The 16,418-nt window shown below is 36.8% G+C and overlaps 3 protein-coding genes across 4 annotated transcripts; 1 reads left to right on the top strand and 2 right to left on the bottom strand.

Moving 5' to 3' along the window:
* Positions 1-243: 243 nt before the first annotated feature.
* On the top strand, positions 244-1,608 carry LOC110737180 (putative nuclease HARBI1). Its single transcript, XM_021917555.1, has one exon. The coding sequence runs from the start codon at positions 244-246 to the stop codon at positions 1,606-1,608; it is 1,365 nt and encodes a 454-aa protein (XP_021773247.1).
* A 3,841-nt stretch (positions 1,609-5,449) lies between these two features.
* On the bottom strand, positions 5,450-8,969 carry LOC110736168 (FT-interacting protein 1-like). Its single transcript, XM_021916318.1, has one exon. The coding sequence runs from the start codon at positions 8,044-8,046 to the stop codon at positions 5,734-5,736; it is 2,313 nt and encodes a 770-aa protein (XP_021772010.1). The 5' UTR covers positions 8,047-8,969; the 3' UTR covers positions 5,450-5,733.
* An 833-nt stretch (positions 8,970-9,802) lies between these two features.
* LOC110736166 (uncharacterized protein YMR315W-like) lies at positions 9,803-16,296 on the bottom strand. 2 transcript variants are annotated; one of them, XM_021916317.1, is made up of 13 exons: positions 15,870-16,296; positions 15,589-15,725; positions 15,330-15,470; positions 14,684-14,732; positions 14,361-14,378; positions 13,912-14,027; positions 13,709-13,822; positions 11,730-11,780; positions 11,480-11,568; positions 11,312-11,372; positions 11,151-11,228; positions 10,955-11,053; positions 9,803-10,227 (listed from the first exon to the last, which is right to left on the bottom strand). In XM_021916317.1, exons 2-13 carry the CDS (start codon positions 15,709-15,711, stop codon positions 10,099-10,101), a joined length of 1,068 nt encoding a protein of 355 aa, XP_021772009.1. In that variant the 5' UTR covers positions 15,712-15,725; positions 15,870-16,296; the 3' UTR covers positions 9,803-10,098. The 2 variants fall into 2 exon arrangements, with proteins under 2 accessions (XP_021772009.1, XP_021772008.1); XM_021916316.1 differs by lacking the exon at positions 15,870-16,296 and having other exon boundaries at positions 15,589-15,840.
* Between the last annotated feature and the right edge of the window lie 122 nt (positions 16,297-16,418).

Below are 16,418 nucleotides of genomic sequence, written 5' to 3'. Positions count from 1 at the left end.
GTGTTGGTCATAGCCCATGTGAAACCCTTCTTCTCCATTCAATTTCTGTGTGGTTGTAATTCATTGTTTGTCATAGCCCATGTGATCTTTGTCTCTTTATATTCAGTTATTTCTGAAGAAGAATTACAAATTAGTTCACTATAAATAAACACCATTCTTTCATTTTTTTTACACACAAACACATAAATCGTTTGCAGTTACTATTAGCAAACCTCACTCTATCTTACATTTCTTACGTACAAAATGAATTCAAACAGTTTAAACGAAAGCTCAACCGATTCCTCTTCATCTTCATCTAACTCGGATGATGAGGGAAGGGAGCTTAGAGTTCAACAACGTAATGAAGTGTGTCTTATGATACAACACGTAATGCATGAGTACATTCCACCAATTATTCAAGCTGCCACTCAGCAACGCCGACGCAAATCTACTGAGCCCCGAAAGGATAGGGGACGCGAAGAAGGTCATGCACGGTTATACAAATACTATTTCGCGGAAGTCCCAGTTTATCCAAGTTCCTTGTTCCGGCGCCGGTTTCGAATGCGTAAACATGTGTTTGAGCGCCTTCTCAACGCAGTGACCCAACATGACCCCTGGTTTCAACAAAGGCGAGATGCGGCAGGTCGTCTTGGTTTGTCTCCACTTCAAAAGTGCACTGCGGCCGTTAGACAACTAGCTTACGGGTGTGCTTCAGACGCTTGTGATGAGTATGTCCGTATAAGTGAGGCAACTTCACGATTGGCACTCCAAAAGTTTACAGAAGGTGTCATCAACCTGTTCGGTGATCAGTACCTACGCCGTCCAAACATCGCAGATATGGAAAGATTGCTACGTATTGGGGAAGAACGTGGATTTCCTGGCATGATAGGCAACATTGATTGTATGCACTGGGAGTGGAAGAACTGTCCACACGCATGGAAGGGGCAGTATCAAGGAAGAGAAGGAGTTGCAACTCTCGTACTGGAGGCAGTTGCGGACAAAGATCTATGGATATGGCATTCGTTCTTTGGGATGCCAGGTAGCTGCAACGATATTAATGTGCTTCATCGATCCCCTGTGTTCGAAGACATCTTAGAGGGTCGAACACCTCCTGTGAACTTCGTAGTCAATGGTCATCATTATACGAATGGGTATTATCTTACTGATGGAATCTACCCTAGATGGGCTTCTTTTGTGAAATCCATTACGAGTCCACAAACTCGTCAGGATCGTTTATTCGCAAAACACCAGGAAGCTGCAAGGAAAGACGTTGAACGCGCATTTGGGGTCCTTCAAGCTCGTTTTGCCATTATTAAAAAGCCGTCTTTGGCGTGGGATACCGACATACTCCACAATATCATGCTCGCCTGCATCATAATACATAATATGATCGTTGAAGATGAACGAGAGACGTATCAAAATAACGTTAATACCAATGAGTTTATGAATGCTGGAGGCAACGCTAATGAGGACACTACCGAGTACCGTACTGATCGTATTGTGGATATCGGCTTATACTTGTCTCGTAAAACAGAGATTGAGGATCAACAGACTCATTTGCAGCTAAAAAACGACTTGGTCGAACATATATGGAATAAATTTGGTAACAACGAAAACTTAGGCAACTAGGTTTACAACAAATGGTTATCCCTAAGGACATCTTACAAAACGATGTGTAGTTGTTTTTTTTTTTTTTAAATAAAATGTACTAGATTATAGTTGTAGAACTGTAATCACGATTTGTACCTCTTTTTTTTTTGTTAATTAAAATTAGCTGCGTTGTTGTTTAAATAATATTAATCACAAGAATTAGTTTTTTAAAAAGCTGATAAAAAAATGCGATAATTTCTTAATTAGTAATCACGATTAAAATATTAAATACGTCAATTAATTACATTGACATCGGGTTAATAAATTATAATGAAACAAAAAAGATTATATTTACAAAAATAAAATAAGGTGGGGTAGGGAGTATCGATGATGAACCATTGTTTAGTGTTCATTGTTAAGAGTGAATATTGTAAATGGTTTGTTGGGTTGATGTGGATGAGAGAGAAATGGTGATAGTGACCCATGAACCATTTTTTTGTGTTCACCAATAATGATGCTCTTAGTTCCTTACCACTAAGTTTGGTTAGTAACAACCAATTAATATTGTAGAGTTTTTTTTTTTTTTAAAAAAAAAAAAAGAAAAAAAAAATTGTAAAGAGTTCATTGTACAAATTTTAAAAATTAAAACTAAAGAGTATAAAATATACACAGTATTTTTTTTCCTACATAAACACGAAATTTTATCTAAAATTATTTTGGAATTCCAACTATTTTTGAAATAAAATTTAACTCAAAAATTAATTGACATCCACAAAACCATAGGTATAAAATAGAGAAAAATCACAGGTATATAACAATTTCTACTACTTTCCCTGATTATATATCAGCCTTATTAATCGGGGCTCCCCGTAACTTTGGAGTGTCATAGTCTCGTAGAGAGGGGAAAAAATAGTGAAATGGAAGAAGATTGGAAAGAAGGGGTGAGAAAAGGAGGATGTGAGAGACTACAAAACGCTCTCTTCGACTGTCACCGCCGTATTCCGGCGGGTCCGGCGAGAAAATCAGCTTGCCGTCATCTCAACCGCGCTTTTTCCGACTGTCTTGTCGCCGTAATTTGCCCATCTCAATTGGAAGCCGTTAAATCGCTCTGTTCTAGCGGTGGCACCGCCTTGAAACGGTCGCAATGTCAAGAAGCTCGTCTTAATCTCTCTGTTTGCCTCTCTCTACATCAAGATCAAGATTAAGATTACCCTTAATCTTTTTTAGCATAATTTCCCACAAATTTGAATCATAAGTGAAGAAAGTTATGATATTTCTCATGGTAAGTTTCTTGATTTTGTTTTACTTTGTTGATAAATTTGGATTTTTTTATGATGTTTTGTTTTTTTATCTTTTTGAGTGATTTGGGTAATTAGCATATGCAATGATTTTTGTTGGGTAATAACACCAATATTCAATCAAAATTTGATTTTTTTTGGTTAATCAAAATTTGATTGGTATACATTAGGGTGTGGTGTGATTGAGATGGATGTTGGCTTAGAAGTTTGATTTATTTTACAATTTTCAATAGAAAAATTTGCATTTGTTTAATATATATTACTGATTAGACCAAAATTTGCATTTGTTTAATATATTACTGATTAGACCATGATTATGCTCAGAGTTGATACCACTTGATACATAGCAACATAGGTGAGCCTCAATTTGGTTCATTAGACAAAGTATAATCTTGTCAATGTCAAAATTTTGCCATTTCAAGAGGATAATCTTGTTTATTGACTTATGTAAGTGAATTTCGAGAAAGATGAGTGGAAATGTAGGGAATTTTGAGGTAAGGTTTGGCTGTTAAAGGAGGTGAGTGCAAGTTAAAGTTGTTTTGTAGATGTTCTATTGTGTAAGAGCATGATCATTTGAGAGTGAAGAATGTTTGAGGATTATCTTTGATTTTCAGATTGATTGCTGTGCTGTAATTTGAACTTTGAAATTGAAGTTCTGTGAATGTCGAGTAGAATATTTGAAGGTTATCTTAGTGGAAGTTAACAAAACTTTTTTTTTTGAGGGGAAGTTAACAAGACTTATAATTAGAGAACATCAGGAAGCTATGAAAGCATCTGATGTTACACCATTCAAGGTTTTAGATGGATACTAATTATGTGGTAATAGTTGTATACTTTGAGGAAATCATTGATAGAGCCCGATGCGTGTGAGTTCTAGTTTCTTCCTGAAGATCAAAAGTATGCGTGGCTTGAGCCTATGACGATCCTGGAGTGCTTAATATCATCCTTACATAGCTACTTCTAGTATTTTAGTTTGTAGACCAGCATATATAGCTCAGTCAGAAGTGCCAAACCTTATACTTAAGTTTTTGTAGAAAATTTGATGTATTGGCTATTTGGCTGTGCCATAAGCTGTGAATGAATAATTGTTTATTCTAAGTAGCTCACCGAGAGTAATGGAATATCTTTAGTTGTTCCTAAAACCAGCTAGCCTTAATCGTATCAATTTACTAGGTACATTACTACATTTGGGGTCTTAAACATGTAAATCTAATTAAATGATAGCCTATCTATTCATAATTGAATGAATTAGCATGAAGAATCTGATGGCAAAACCTGTTTGACTGTTGATTCATATTAGTACCGGATGAAACTCAATAAATATAGAATGGCTTGACGCCAAGCATTTGTCCAACCAATAGACACTTAACTCATCAAACAAAGACAGACGTGACCCAATACTAGTCTGCTATTTCCTATTACATTTGATGTTGATGTTTATGTTTAGAGGTGAAGATAGATTAGGGTGAAAAGTCATGCTAATTTACTTTTTAAGCCATTTGTTTAGGGATGATAACCAGCTGGCTGAATTCAAGCTATGATTGCTCCACTTGGCCTGTAACATTTACATCTGAGCTTGAGTTGAGTCTTAAGGTTTATCAAACTATTCTTAGCCATTGAAATTGTGAGGCGTTGAGTGGCATTTAGGAGTAAATGGATAGTGTGTTAGAAGCTAATTGATGGAGTTCAACTTTCTAGTAAAGATTTTTACGATGGAGTTTGAAACATTCAAGCTTTCTTGTTTAACATATCTTTCTTCTTTTTAACTGCAGCCGTGGAAAAATGAAAGTATATCAAGGCATCCCCAAATTCCCAAGGGTTAATTTTGTGTCAGATGTTCAGCTAACAAGATTTGGTGCCTCTGCAAGTAATTAGGCTAAGCTGGACTGCGAAAGAAATGGCTTACATTAACTTGGGTATAGGATAAGAGAATTAGGTATAAATGATACGGAGTATATCAGAAGCAGTTGGTGAAGAACACAATCAAGTCCCCCATGTTCAAGTCTTCCCTGTTTTTCCATGCAAGTGATTGAAATGAAGCAACTGCAAGAAATACAAGGTCGAAAATAGAGACATGCTAGTTTGTAATATTATAACCATAACTCGAATTTGATTATCCATTGTATGCTTTTACCCTTGCTTAAGGGAAGTTAAATTTCATAAATAAGTAGCTATTAATTCTCAGTACCTGGTGTTTGAGAAGCTTGTTTTAATCCATAAGATGTTCATTTTTGTAAAATTAATGGTTTACTGTTATTGCTGCTTGCAAAACTAGGAGCTACGGACTCCTACCTAGTATTCTAGTAAATGCGTTCGTAAAAAGGGCATCAAAGACCAGGGTAGTACAATCACAACAAAGCAGTGAGATGCTTTGGCTTTTACAGATTAATGGAGCTTTTTCAGTTATTGAAATAAGTAGTAGTACAAGATTCATTGCATAAAGTTCAACAAAAAGCAAAAGCAAGTAAACAATTATGACATTTCAATGGAAAAATGGCCCTTCAAAGCTCCCTGTTGGGTTAAAAGTTGAATAGGGACCATATATCCTTCGAAAATTCTTAACAACATCGTCGTCATCATCGATCTTCATCATAGTTATATATTTCATGCTTAATGATGTTGATTGGAAAGTTATATAATACATGTAGACATGTCAAATATTACATTTTCAGATTAGTTAAGTGAATACAGCAGAAGACTGTCAAAATAATTCGAAATCATGATCTTCTACTAAAAATTATCACATTCAAACATCAAACCTTAGGACAATTTAAAAGGAAAACTAATAAATCCATTGAAATGAACATTAACTAACCACATTATATCAGACTGCACATGAATGAACAAAGTGCAATTATAGTTTTTCTCACAGCATGCTGTCAGTTCTTGCAGGTAGCCTTCTGAAGAAGTTGATCGGAACTGATGGAAGCTTCTTCCGGAATCTAGGGTGCCTCAACACGTAGATGCCATAGAAGAGGGTGACCACTTTGAAAGGAGTTATATACAACACAATTGCAGCTACCAAACAGAAAGTAACAAACAATGCAGTAGCTCTTGGATCTCTCCAGCTGAGCAGTGACTGAAATCTCTCACCTTGAGTTGCCAAGTCCCCCACAACGGTCTGAATTCTCCCTGCTATACTTCTTAGCCGATCATACCTCATCCTGATGATTTCATTCCCCCGAGAAGTAGGAAATGTGTCAAACTCCTCATCGAGCTCGTCAGGGTGCGCCACATCAGCATGTGAGAGACGAGTATCCATATGAGGCGGGTGCCTAGGCCTCCATCGGTAGTTCCAAATGCCAATTAAGAATAGATAGAGAAACATAGTGGGCAAAATCAGTTCAGGATAAACAATAAGGATTATGAAGAGAATGTGAATAAGAACAGTGGTGATCGGGTTTTTCCAGTTGCAGATTTGATCGAACCATCTGCCAACTGCAATCATCCCACTCAGAACATTCATGATTCTGAAGAAGTTTGCTTTGCTCCTTCGCATACTCCACATATGAGAATCGACATCCAACATAAACTCCACTACCTCTTTTCTCAAAGGAGGTTCTGCCCTACTGAGTCTCATTGAAACAATTTGTGTAGCCTGGTGTCTCAAGCTGTCGAGCTGTATGACTGATAACGGATGAACATAATGCATTTTGGGTAGCAGTGGATGAGAATACATATGCAACATGTTGATCCATGATGAGCAAGAGAACCTCACTGCCAATTGAACTTCACCCATCTTCTTTACTCCCGAAGGATGTAAGACTATGAGAGGGTATGAGTGTGTATAAACTCGATCAGCTTCAAGGGTTGAAAGCCTCACCCTCACCTTCCCAATTCTTGAATCTCTTGTTCCATTATTTCCATGTAGATGGCAATTATCAAACACCCCGATTGTAATAACAGTACAAGGATCAAAAACCTCCCAAGTGTATTGCTCGTTCCATCTTGGATGAAAGCTGTCAATGATGGTTCTTGTTCGAACCCATTTCTGGCCATACTTAGCCACGCAGTAGGCATCAGTTGCCCCTCTTCCATCCTTGTTTTTCATTGGCATAAGTCCATGAGCACTTAGAATCCCGAGCTCCAGGATTCCAATGCTCGGCTTCCACAATTGCTTGGCAGTTGGCCTTAGATCACTACTGTAATGAGTAGATTCATCCAACACATGATAACCGCCATCCAGACAGATCCGCAGATGAATCCTGCTAGCAAACTTAGTTTCCTTCTTTTCCCCATTGACAATAATGTGCTTTTCAAGGTTGTACCACTGAGTGTTCACCGGCTTATGGTCCAATCTCCTTTGCAAAGTATGCAATGGAATAACACATCTTCCTAATGTTTCGTCCTTCCCTGGCCCAACCCTATCTTCCACACTCAAGAACAAGGGTTCTTCAAATGGCTCAGCAGCCACAAACAACAAGTCCTCATTCCACATAGGGTTCAGGGTCTTAGCTAGACTGGGTTTAGTCTTAAAACCCTGATTTCCAAGCATTGCCTTAACATAGACATCTGGGAACCGGCTTTTGTCATTAGGCACCAAATCCTGTGCTTCAATGACATTAACCCGCACATACCAAAGCTTTGGCGAAAGGTAAACTTTGGACCGTATTTTCCCTACAGCATCACCACCAACAGAAGCAGCATCAGAATGCCAAGCCTCGGGGAATGCCTCATCACCTTGAGTCCCCATCCAAACAGCCAACATGAGCTCCCCTTTTCCCTTATCACCTTTTCGACCCTCAAGCCTATACCACTGAGGAGCAAGAGGACTATCAGGTGGAGCCCTCTTCGGCACCTCATTAAGGTCAAATATAACCCTCCCAATGAAATCATCCTTAACAAAATCTTTATCCTTCACCACAATCTCCACAATAGAAGATTGAATTCGTTCCTTCGAGAAAGCAAACACTTGGTTCCACTCAGGCTTTGTGTTTTTCTCAAAATGCCTAGTTGCTCCTTTATAGTTCCCTAGCTTTACTTCTACATAAGGGTCACAACTGCCTGTTACATCCTTCCCAGGCAGCTCCTTAGCCTTAACTACGCGAACATAAAGATATTGCATTTGCTCGACCAAATCATAGGTGGAGGTTAGCTTATCCCCTGCTAACCCTGCCATACCTAACGCTGGAGAAGTCTCCTTCAGTGCAAACTCCTCCAGGGGAGGAGCTGGCTTCATTTTAAAAACTTACAAAAACGCGTTCACAATTCACTAAATTGAATGTATGTTCTCTTGTTTATGGAAGAATTGAGTTGAAATAATGGGGTTTAGTCTATTAAGAATTCAAGAACATGGTATCTTAAGGGAAGTCATTAGAGTAATCAGCAAGTAAACTGAAAAAATTGGCAACAGTCAAAAGCAAAAAAATGGCAGACAATTCAAAGGGATTAAAGAAGAAAGTAACTGAATAAAATTTAGCAAAAGTGAAGTGTTTCAGTGAAGCAAACTCTTAAAAATAGTACTTACAGTCTGATTCAGACAGCAAGAACGCCTGCTATTTTTAGAGGAAAAAAGAAACAAAGTTAAATTACAGTAGTACTAAGATTAAAAGACTGAAACATGTGTTGTTGCAGAAAGAAGCATACAAGAGAAAAACAACCGTGATAACAAGTTTATGCCTATCTAGTGGCGGATCCAGGATTTTCATATAGGGTATGCACAAACGTCTCATTTTTATTTAGTTTCAGCAAATGGTAATTGTTAAAAACATATATTTGCATGAAAAATGATGTACTTACAGAAGCAAAAATAAGAGGCAGATCTGCATTTCATTTTACTTGTGGAATTACCAGCTAAAGTAGTGTTTGGTTTAACAAAAAATAACAAAAATCCTCAAAAAAAAAAAGGAAAAAATATGATTTTGTTGAAGTAAAAAAGGTGGAGTTGATGGGAAGAAGCAAAGTTGCTTACCAACTCAAAACAAACAGGAAATTTGTTGAAGACTGAAGTCAGGTAACTGTAAATATGGTTTTGCATTTTTTGAGAAAATTATTGTTTATTGTTTCTATGATAACAATTCTTTCCCCCCAAAAAAAAAATAAACAAATAAAATTTTAAAAATAATGAAATGATTGAAAAATATATTAATGGAATTTGGGAAACGAAATTTTGTGGACTGGCAAAAGTGTAAGAGTAAGACTATATAGAAAAGAACGCTTTATATTAAGATACTACATAAAACTGTAAATTTGGAAAAATGCAGTTACAATGTGAACCATAAAAAGCAGTAAAAAAATAAAAGTAATTTTCTATACCTGGGTACCCGAGGTACACACGTGGAGGTTGTTGGTCGGCTTTGGCACGTGCGATTGTGTGTGGATAGTAATTTGGTCGGATTAATAACTACAATAATTACCTTTTATTAATCTTCTGATTACATTATGTGATTGGCTTACCAATTAATGGAGGTGTTTTTGTATTATTTAATGGTCCAGTTGTTCAAAAGGAAAAAAAAGAAAAAGAAAAAGGAAAAAGGTCCAGAAATAGTAACGCAAAAGGAGAAAGCTAGGTTTACCCAATCGGGTAATTATCCGACCCTAATGAAGATTGGTTATAGTGGAATCCAATTGTTATTAATTAAGATAGTTTTTAATGGTCTACTAGTAATGGAATCCAATTATTATTCAATGGGTAGATGTAGCAATGTCTGTTGCTTTAAGTTTTGGGTTTTTAAGGTAGGAATGGGCATGTTAAAGACATCCTAAATCGACTTGTTTTTAAATCATATCGACTTTGTTCTAGCAACAGGCGGATACAGTCAATACAGTAGAGTATTAATCAAAAATTTCAAATTTACCACCAGAGGTAGTAATTTTGAAGGCAGTTGGTGTTAGGTGTGGTTGGTTGAACACGTTCCTTACTCACATTGCTCCAACGCCATCTGTTTCAGTTTTCTTGAGATTTTTCAGGTTCACTTGTCTGACTACAATAATGCTGAAGTTAACCAAAACTAATTTCATTAGAAAAGAAAAACAATTAATTGAGCCACAAATATTTTCTGGAGTTTCGATCATCACATCGATTTTTATTTCTATCTCTTACTAATTTCTTTCATTCTAGGAGGTGCCGGTTTTAGAGATCAATTGGATCGACAAAGAATTAAGAACATAATTTTTACTTAAAAATTTCAGATGAAAGAATCCATAGACTACTCCGTAAAATATAAGCACCTCAGTATTTTTTTTTTAGAGCGAGCAAAATATCATGCTACAGCAGGAATCTTTGATCTGGTCAAAATGTTTTGACAGGGACGACGGCTCCTTGCTTTGTTCCAGACTCGAGCATTGCCTCCAAAACAGCCACGTCTCGAGCACCTTCAACAAAAGATAGGCGAGAATCTGGAATGTGGTTGCTCGATGCCTGCAAACAAAGTTCAAACCGATGGGAAGCATAAGTTAGCTCATCAGCAAAGTGGTTCCAGGTTTCTGTTACTTGGATAACGGTAAGCTAAGGTAATTGGTAAGTAGAGATGTTCATGGGCAGGGCGACAGTTCCAGTCTTCCAGACGATAAAGGGTGCTCAAGTCTGGCCTGAATCGGGCTAGGTCAGGACATAGTTAGTCAGCTCTGAACTGGTATGCAGACATGCAGTGGTTGCATATAGTACAATCACCTTGTTTCAGCATGAAAAGTGTGGCAACATCATCAAATCCTAAAGTATGTACCATGCAAGGCAGGTGTGAGGAATAACATGGAGAGGAAGGGCAACAAATTCCATGTATCGTCTACTCTGCTCCCTTGAGAAAAAGAAAAGAAAATGCCCCACTTATAAACAACTTGCAACTAGGAAGCTGCATAGCCCTTATGATACCGTATTCCTTTACTATATGTCATAGCCTCATAAGTGATAGCGTTTTAGAAGCATTTAACAGAAGGTGTGCAATAATTACATGGTTTGATAGCCATTTCTTCTCTCCCAGCTACCACTATAATATCTAATTCCCGAGTTTTAACATCTAAAAAGTGGAGTCATGTTAGCATCAACACTACATATCAAATAATTGTGCTTCATGTTTGCTAATATGTACATGGCACAAAAATGAATCATTCAATGCAAATAAATTTTAGCAGCATAAATTTGGACTCACCTCTGATATATCGTGTAAGAATGTTTTAAGTTCTTCAGTTACTCCACTGAATGGATGAAATGAGCTTGTGCATTTCCCATTAACATCAAATTTAGACACCTGAAATGGCAATGGAAGTATAAGCTAATCTGAAAAATCCTAGTAAGGTCATATTAATATCAGAGCCAGAGTTTATGTATTTTGAATTTTAGCGTACCAAGTAACCATGACGCCCATCAACGTTGCCACGCTCAACTTGCACAGTTCCATTTACACCAACTACTCGCCAGTATATCTGCAGTGAAATATCAGTCCCTTAAGAATAGAGGAATATTGTGCTCAGAAATAACTTGAGCATTATATTATATAACCACATGCCTTCGGTGATCTAGTAGATACTGCCATCACAAAAATGCCAGGGCAACCATTCTTCATTTGACTGCAAACGGAAAAAAATGGGAAAAAGTTTACATTATGGCTTCCATGATATGCCCCCCCCCCCACAAATAAAAAAAAAAGGGAAGGTAATAGAACGGTCTTGCATACTATGAACTAGAAATATTATCTGGTGGGGGCAGAGTAGTATCAACATGAGCAGTCAAAGCCGAAACTGACTTCACCTCACAGCCAACAAGCTGCTCAAACAAAGAAAAAAATGTCAAAGAATGGATACAGGAACAGATACCTCAATGTTTATGTCTTGACTTTTTAAAGGCAAAGTCAAGAAAGCAATACAGATCAAGAGTACTTAATACAATAACCAAGAAGTACAAGAGTCAACACATTAGACACTTACCATCCTTAGTCCTGCAATCATATGTACCCCCATATCCAGAATGAAACCTCCCTGCGACAACAAAACACCATAATCTATAAGACTATAACGTGCGACATATATTGGTATTCAGTCAATGCTTATGCAGTTAAAATTCAGAAATTTGGCATAAATTTAGGCAGTTTAAGTTCGTTAGCATACTAACCTTGCCAGAAACAAAATTGTCCTCTATAGGAGCATTTTCGGAGATTTTGGGACTCAATGTCAAAAACTCAAGTGATAGAAGGGGAAGTTTCTTGGAGTCATATAATGTTGTTCATATTAGATATGGACACTAGTTGATCACATAAAGGGTTAATAGCCTTGAGTTAATAAAGGGAGAGTTCATATTAAAATGATAGTTTAAAGGCAAAGTGGATAGTTCCAACCACCCAAATGGTCTCCTAAGGTCTCGTGGAGTCCATAGAAAGCCCCTCATCCTCTTTTCTTTTCGGGTCCAAAAAAGTCGAAATTTGTCCAAAATTGAAGTCTATAATCCACGTTTTTTGACCAATTGAAGTGAATGTGGGGTGTGTCCCCAGGGTCATAAATGTTGGTTTGGAACCATAACAGGCCTACCAATAGGTCTATAAAGTCCCGTTGATAAGTTGAGTTCAATTATGACAATTTTGGTATATAGGTAGTCCAAGAGTTACCCAATTTCCCTTTCGAATGGATAAGAGCAATTGCATAAATAAAGAAAAAAAAAAGGCATGACTCACCCGTCGTCCATGAGAAATAATACTACCTCCGTTTATTATTATTTGCAACATTTAGTAAAATTAGGCGCTTCCTATCATTTGCAACAAACTTTTTTATTTCCTTTTTTAGTAACTTTTTGCCAACAAAATGCCCATATTACCCTTACTTAAACAGCTTAGACATCTAATTAGATCACTAACCTAATTTAACTTTTTACCTAATAAATCTGATTATTGTAATTATTTTCACCAAAAATCATTCATCTTCCTACTTTCTCTCTCTGGTTTTCCCCAATTTTCTTCCTCCTTCAATTTTCTCTATCCTCTACATTTTCTTCTTCTTCTTCTTCTTCACCACATCTTTCAATGGCAACGGAAAATGATTGGACATGTCCCTCGACGATCTCATCAAGATCAACAAATCTTCTGGTTCGTGGGGGTGTTAGGGGTTTCAGATCTGGTTTTAGGGGTGGCGTGAGTTTCGTGGGGGTGGCGTGGCTGGTTTCGTGGTGGTGGCTGGGTGGGTCTGGTTTCGTGGGGGTGGCGTGGGTCTGGTTGATGGTGGTGGCTGGGTGGGTCTGGTTTGGGTTTGTCTTGTTCATGGGTTTGGGTTTGTATGTTTGTCTGGTTCGTGGGGTGGTTGTAGGGGTTCAGATCTGATTCGTGGTGGTTTACGGTGGGTTCGGTGGTGGTGGTTTACGGTGGGCTCGGTGGTGGTGGTGGTGGTTTACGGTGGGTTCGGTGGTGGTTGTGATTCTAGGTTTTAGTGGTTCTGATAAATTTTTGTTTTTTTTTTAATTGGATTAGTGTTTAAGCACATGCCCTTATATTTTAATAAACATGCTTAAAAACTTTTGCCTTGGCCTCCGTGAAAGGTACAATTGTTGCAAATAATAATAAACGGAGGTAGTACATAGTATGTGATTATATAATGATCCATAGAGGAAGAGTCGTTACAGTCTGTGTTTACGGATCTAAACAAGTTGAAGTGTTAAACCCTTCAAAACAAGAATACTATACATCTCTTTAACCGAGGCTCTAAGGAACAACTTTGGGACTCTGACATCACATCAGTTATAGTTATTCAAGTCATGCATTAATCAATGAATTGTTAAATTAAACTTGCTAAAGAGGCATATATGCCTACAGATACAAGCCTTACAAGTAATAGCATAATTTCATTTATCCACCAAAGCTTCATTTGCAAGGATTTACATACAATAATGTATATATAGTAGCCATGGAAATTGAAACACTTACAGTAAAGTTCCTCCTCCAAGAACTTGAAAAATATGGGTTAGAACTGTTCATTGATCCTTCCACGATAACTTGGACACTCATCATATTTCCTATTTCTTCGACTAGCTTCCTGCCCTGTTCATCCAATAGGCATTTTAACCGAGGAGAAACTTCCAAAAAGGCAAATATAGTACAGGCACAGGGCATAGCAGAATACCATGTACCTCGATGAAACCAGGTTCAAATCTGTAATTTTCTGCTACAGCCCAGATTGGTTTACTAGGACTTCCAGGAGATATTAGATTGTAGCTTGACAGTGCCATTTCTGCCTCCTCATTATCTGCACAATCAGATGTATTTAAAAAATTTGTAAGGGCCAAAATCTAACAGACATTAATCTAAGAATAGACCTAGTGCCACATCATCAACCTCATGGATACCAGGTTGATTATATAAATGTCAATAAAAGAGTAACTAACGAGATGTGCACATCTTATCAGCCGTTGAAATTTTCACAGGGTGTTATAATTGCTGTTATCACTACAATAATCTATACACTTCGTATGCTTTAGCAAAATACAACTACATATAATAATGCAGATTTAAGATATCTGGTTATGAGGTAGAGAAGATAAATGAGCAAAATGGATGTGATGACAAGAATTTTACTCACTTGCAGCAGCTGGCTTTTCTGTTGACCCAAGGAACCATCCAACACCCAAGATTTTGACATAAAAATACACAAAACATCACCCATCAGAAATGAGAAAACAACCAAAAGAAATTCAAGCGAAGCAACTCTATGCTATAACAATAATGTGATTATTCATTATTCATCAAAATAACAAAGTTCATCAGGTATTGAAAATAAATCATTTTTTCTTAGGTAACTCTAGATGATCTGGTCCATTTCTATTTTATTGAACTGAAACCTTTTTCTTTAATAAAAATACCAATTACAAGCATTGATGGCTATTGTTGGAGCGGGGGGATTACCTTGAATCACATGCTTCCCTGCCTTGAGCAGTCTCAGCGCCATATCTACCTAAGCAATGCACATTAACAAGCAAATAAGTTTATTAAGTCAATAGCCTCTTGAGATGAATTGAATTAAGTACCTCAAATTATACATTCAACTAATACACCAGAAGTCAGGCAGGATAACCAGCCCACCAGTAGCGTAAGACCAACCAATGTCTTTCCTGAGTCCTTTAACCCCAAAGAATCCAAACCAATTCGTCAAAAATTTATCACTTTCATATTGTTTGTATCTGTTACACTTCTTAGTCCTAAACAACCTCCCCCTCTTTCTCCAAAGAATCAAATTTGTCCTCACACAAGAAAATACATAAAGCTATGAAGTTAATTATCTCAATTATACAGTACATTATGCAATGGAAGTTACAAACCGACATTTTAGGTGAACATTGTCACATTCATATTGTTTAATCCATTGATGTCATTGCTTAAACACAGCCGGAAGCCCAGAATACACAAAGCTTAATTCTTCTTAACAGAAAATTTATGACTAAACTTAGATAGCATATGATCTGCTTCTATACACTGAATTAATTCATCATCAAGGCAATATAACAACATAGAATAAGATTTCACCAAAAAAGAGAGAGAGAGAAAATAAGACCTGAATTTGGCCAGCAAGAACAACAGCAACTCCAACAACTGAGGAATCCTTAATAATATCATCAAGACCATCATCACCCCACTTACATTCTACTTCTGGAAAATTCTTACTAGCTATTTCCACTGCAGATCTAGCTGATTCCTATACACATTACCAATTGTATTTTAACATAAAATCCACAAAATTAAAATCTTCAATAACAGCAAATTGTAAAATAAAGGGTTTATCAATGATTTATAAGTAAAAGAGTAATGTCTACCTGAGAACGACTCCAAATGTATTTGACAGAAACAAGATCAGATATTTCAGATAATCTGGGGATGTATTGATTCTTCACAAATGTTCCTGCTCCAATTATGGCGATCTGGGTTTGTTTTGCCATTGATTTTGAATGTTCTGAAATTAAAATAATACCCCATTTGTTATAAAGATTAAATTTTTATTGGGATTTCAGCGTAAAATAAAATCTCTTTTTTTTTTTTTTTTTTTTTTTGGGATTCTGAATTATCTGGGTTTGGAAATGTGAAATCGAAAACTCACCTGAACAGTGAACACTGCAATAGAGCAATACTCCCAAGCCCCGCCAAGTTAAAATACGGAGTAGTAAAAAAAAATTTTTTTTTTTTTTTTCAGTGGATTTTACAACGAAATTGATTGTTTGGAGTCTTTGGACGTTTGGATTTTACAGTTTATTTTCTGGTTAATATTGATATCCCATTTTTTTTTGGTATGTTAATCTTGTTAGAATTATCCCATGAGGCCACAACCAGTCTTGTAAATGATTTTTACGAATTCGTGGTAACAAATTCTAGTACCAGACTACGAAGATTAGTTTTGTATACGTGACTAGTTGAGCGACCTTTACTACTATTACTAGTGATGCAAGCTAGATTGTTTTATTTTTTTTCTTTTTTAAAGTGAACTCTTAAGTCCACTCTCAGAGATTAGGCAACAATTTCTAAGCTTGAGACTGTCTTTTCCCTTTTCAAATTGATAATATTTAATCAACAAATACATAAGTAGAAGTAGATGTATCACGAAATTAATGCTAAAGTTCTTTACTTATTACTGTAAAATGCAAAATGTAAC

This window comes from Chenopodium quinoa, unplaced genomic scaffold (assembly GCF_001683475.1).
Source record: "Chenopodium quinoa cultivar QQ74 unplaced genomic scaffold, ASM168347v1, whole genome shotgun sequence".
NCBI lineage: Eukaryota > Viridiplantae > Streptophyta > Magnoliopsida > Caryophyllales > Amaranthaceae > Chenopodium > Chenopodium quinoa.
Note: the sequence above shows the minus strand (reverse complement) of the source record. Positions and strands in the feature narration are given on the sequence as shown.

Bases quoted from the DNA above. Each gene is read 5' to 3' on its own strand.
- LOC110737180 (XM_021917555.1), top strand. From the start codon at position 244: ATGAATTCAAACAGTTTAAACGAAAGCTCAACCGATTCCTCTTCATCT.
- LOC110736168 (XM_021916318.1), bottom strand. From the start codon at position 8,046: ATGAAGCCAGCTCCTCCCCTGGAGGAGTTTGCACTGAAGGAGACTTCT.
- LOC110736166 (XM_021916317.1), bottom strand. From the start codon at position 15,711: ATGGCAAAACAAACCCAGATCGCCATAATTGGAGCAGGAACATTTGTG. The intron at 15,471-15,588 runs GTAGACATTACT...TAATGTGTATAG, and splicing joins ACATTTGGAGTCGTTCTCAG to GAATCAGCTAGATCTGCAGT. The intron at 10,228-10,954 runs GTGAGTCCAAAT...CTTTGTTTGCAG, and splicing joins TCTTACACGATATATCAGAG to GCATCGAGCAACCACATTCC.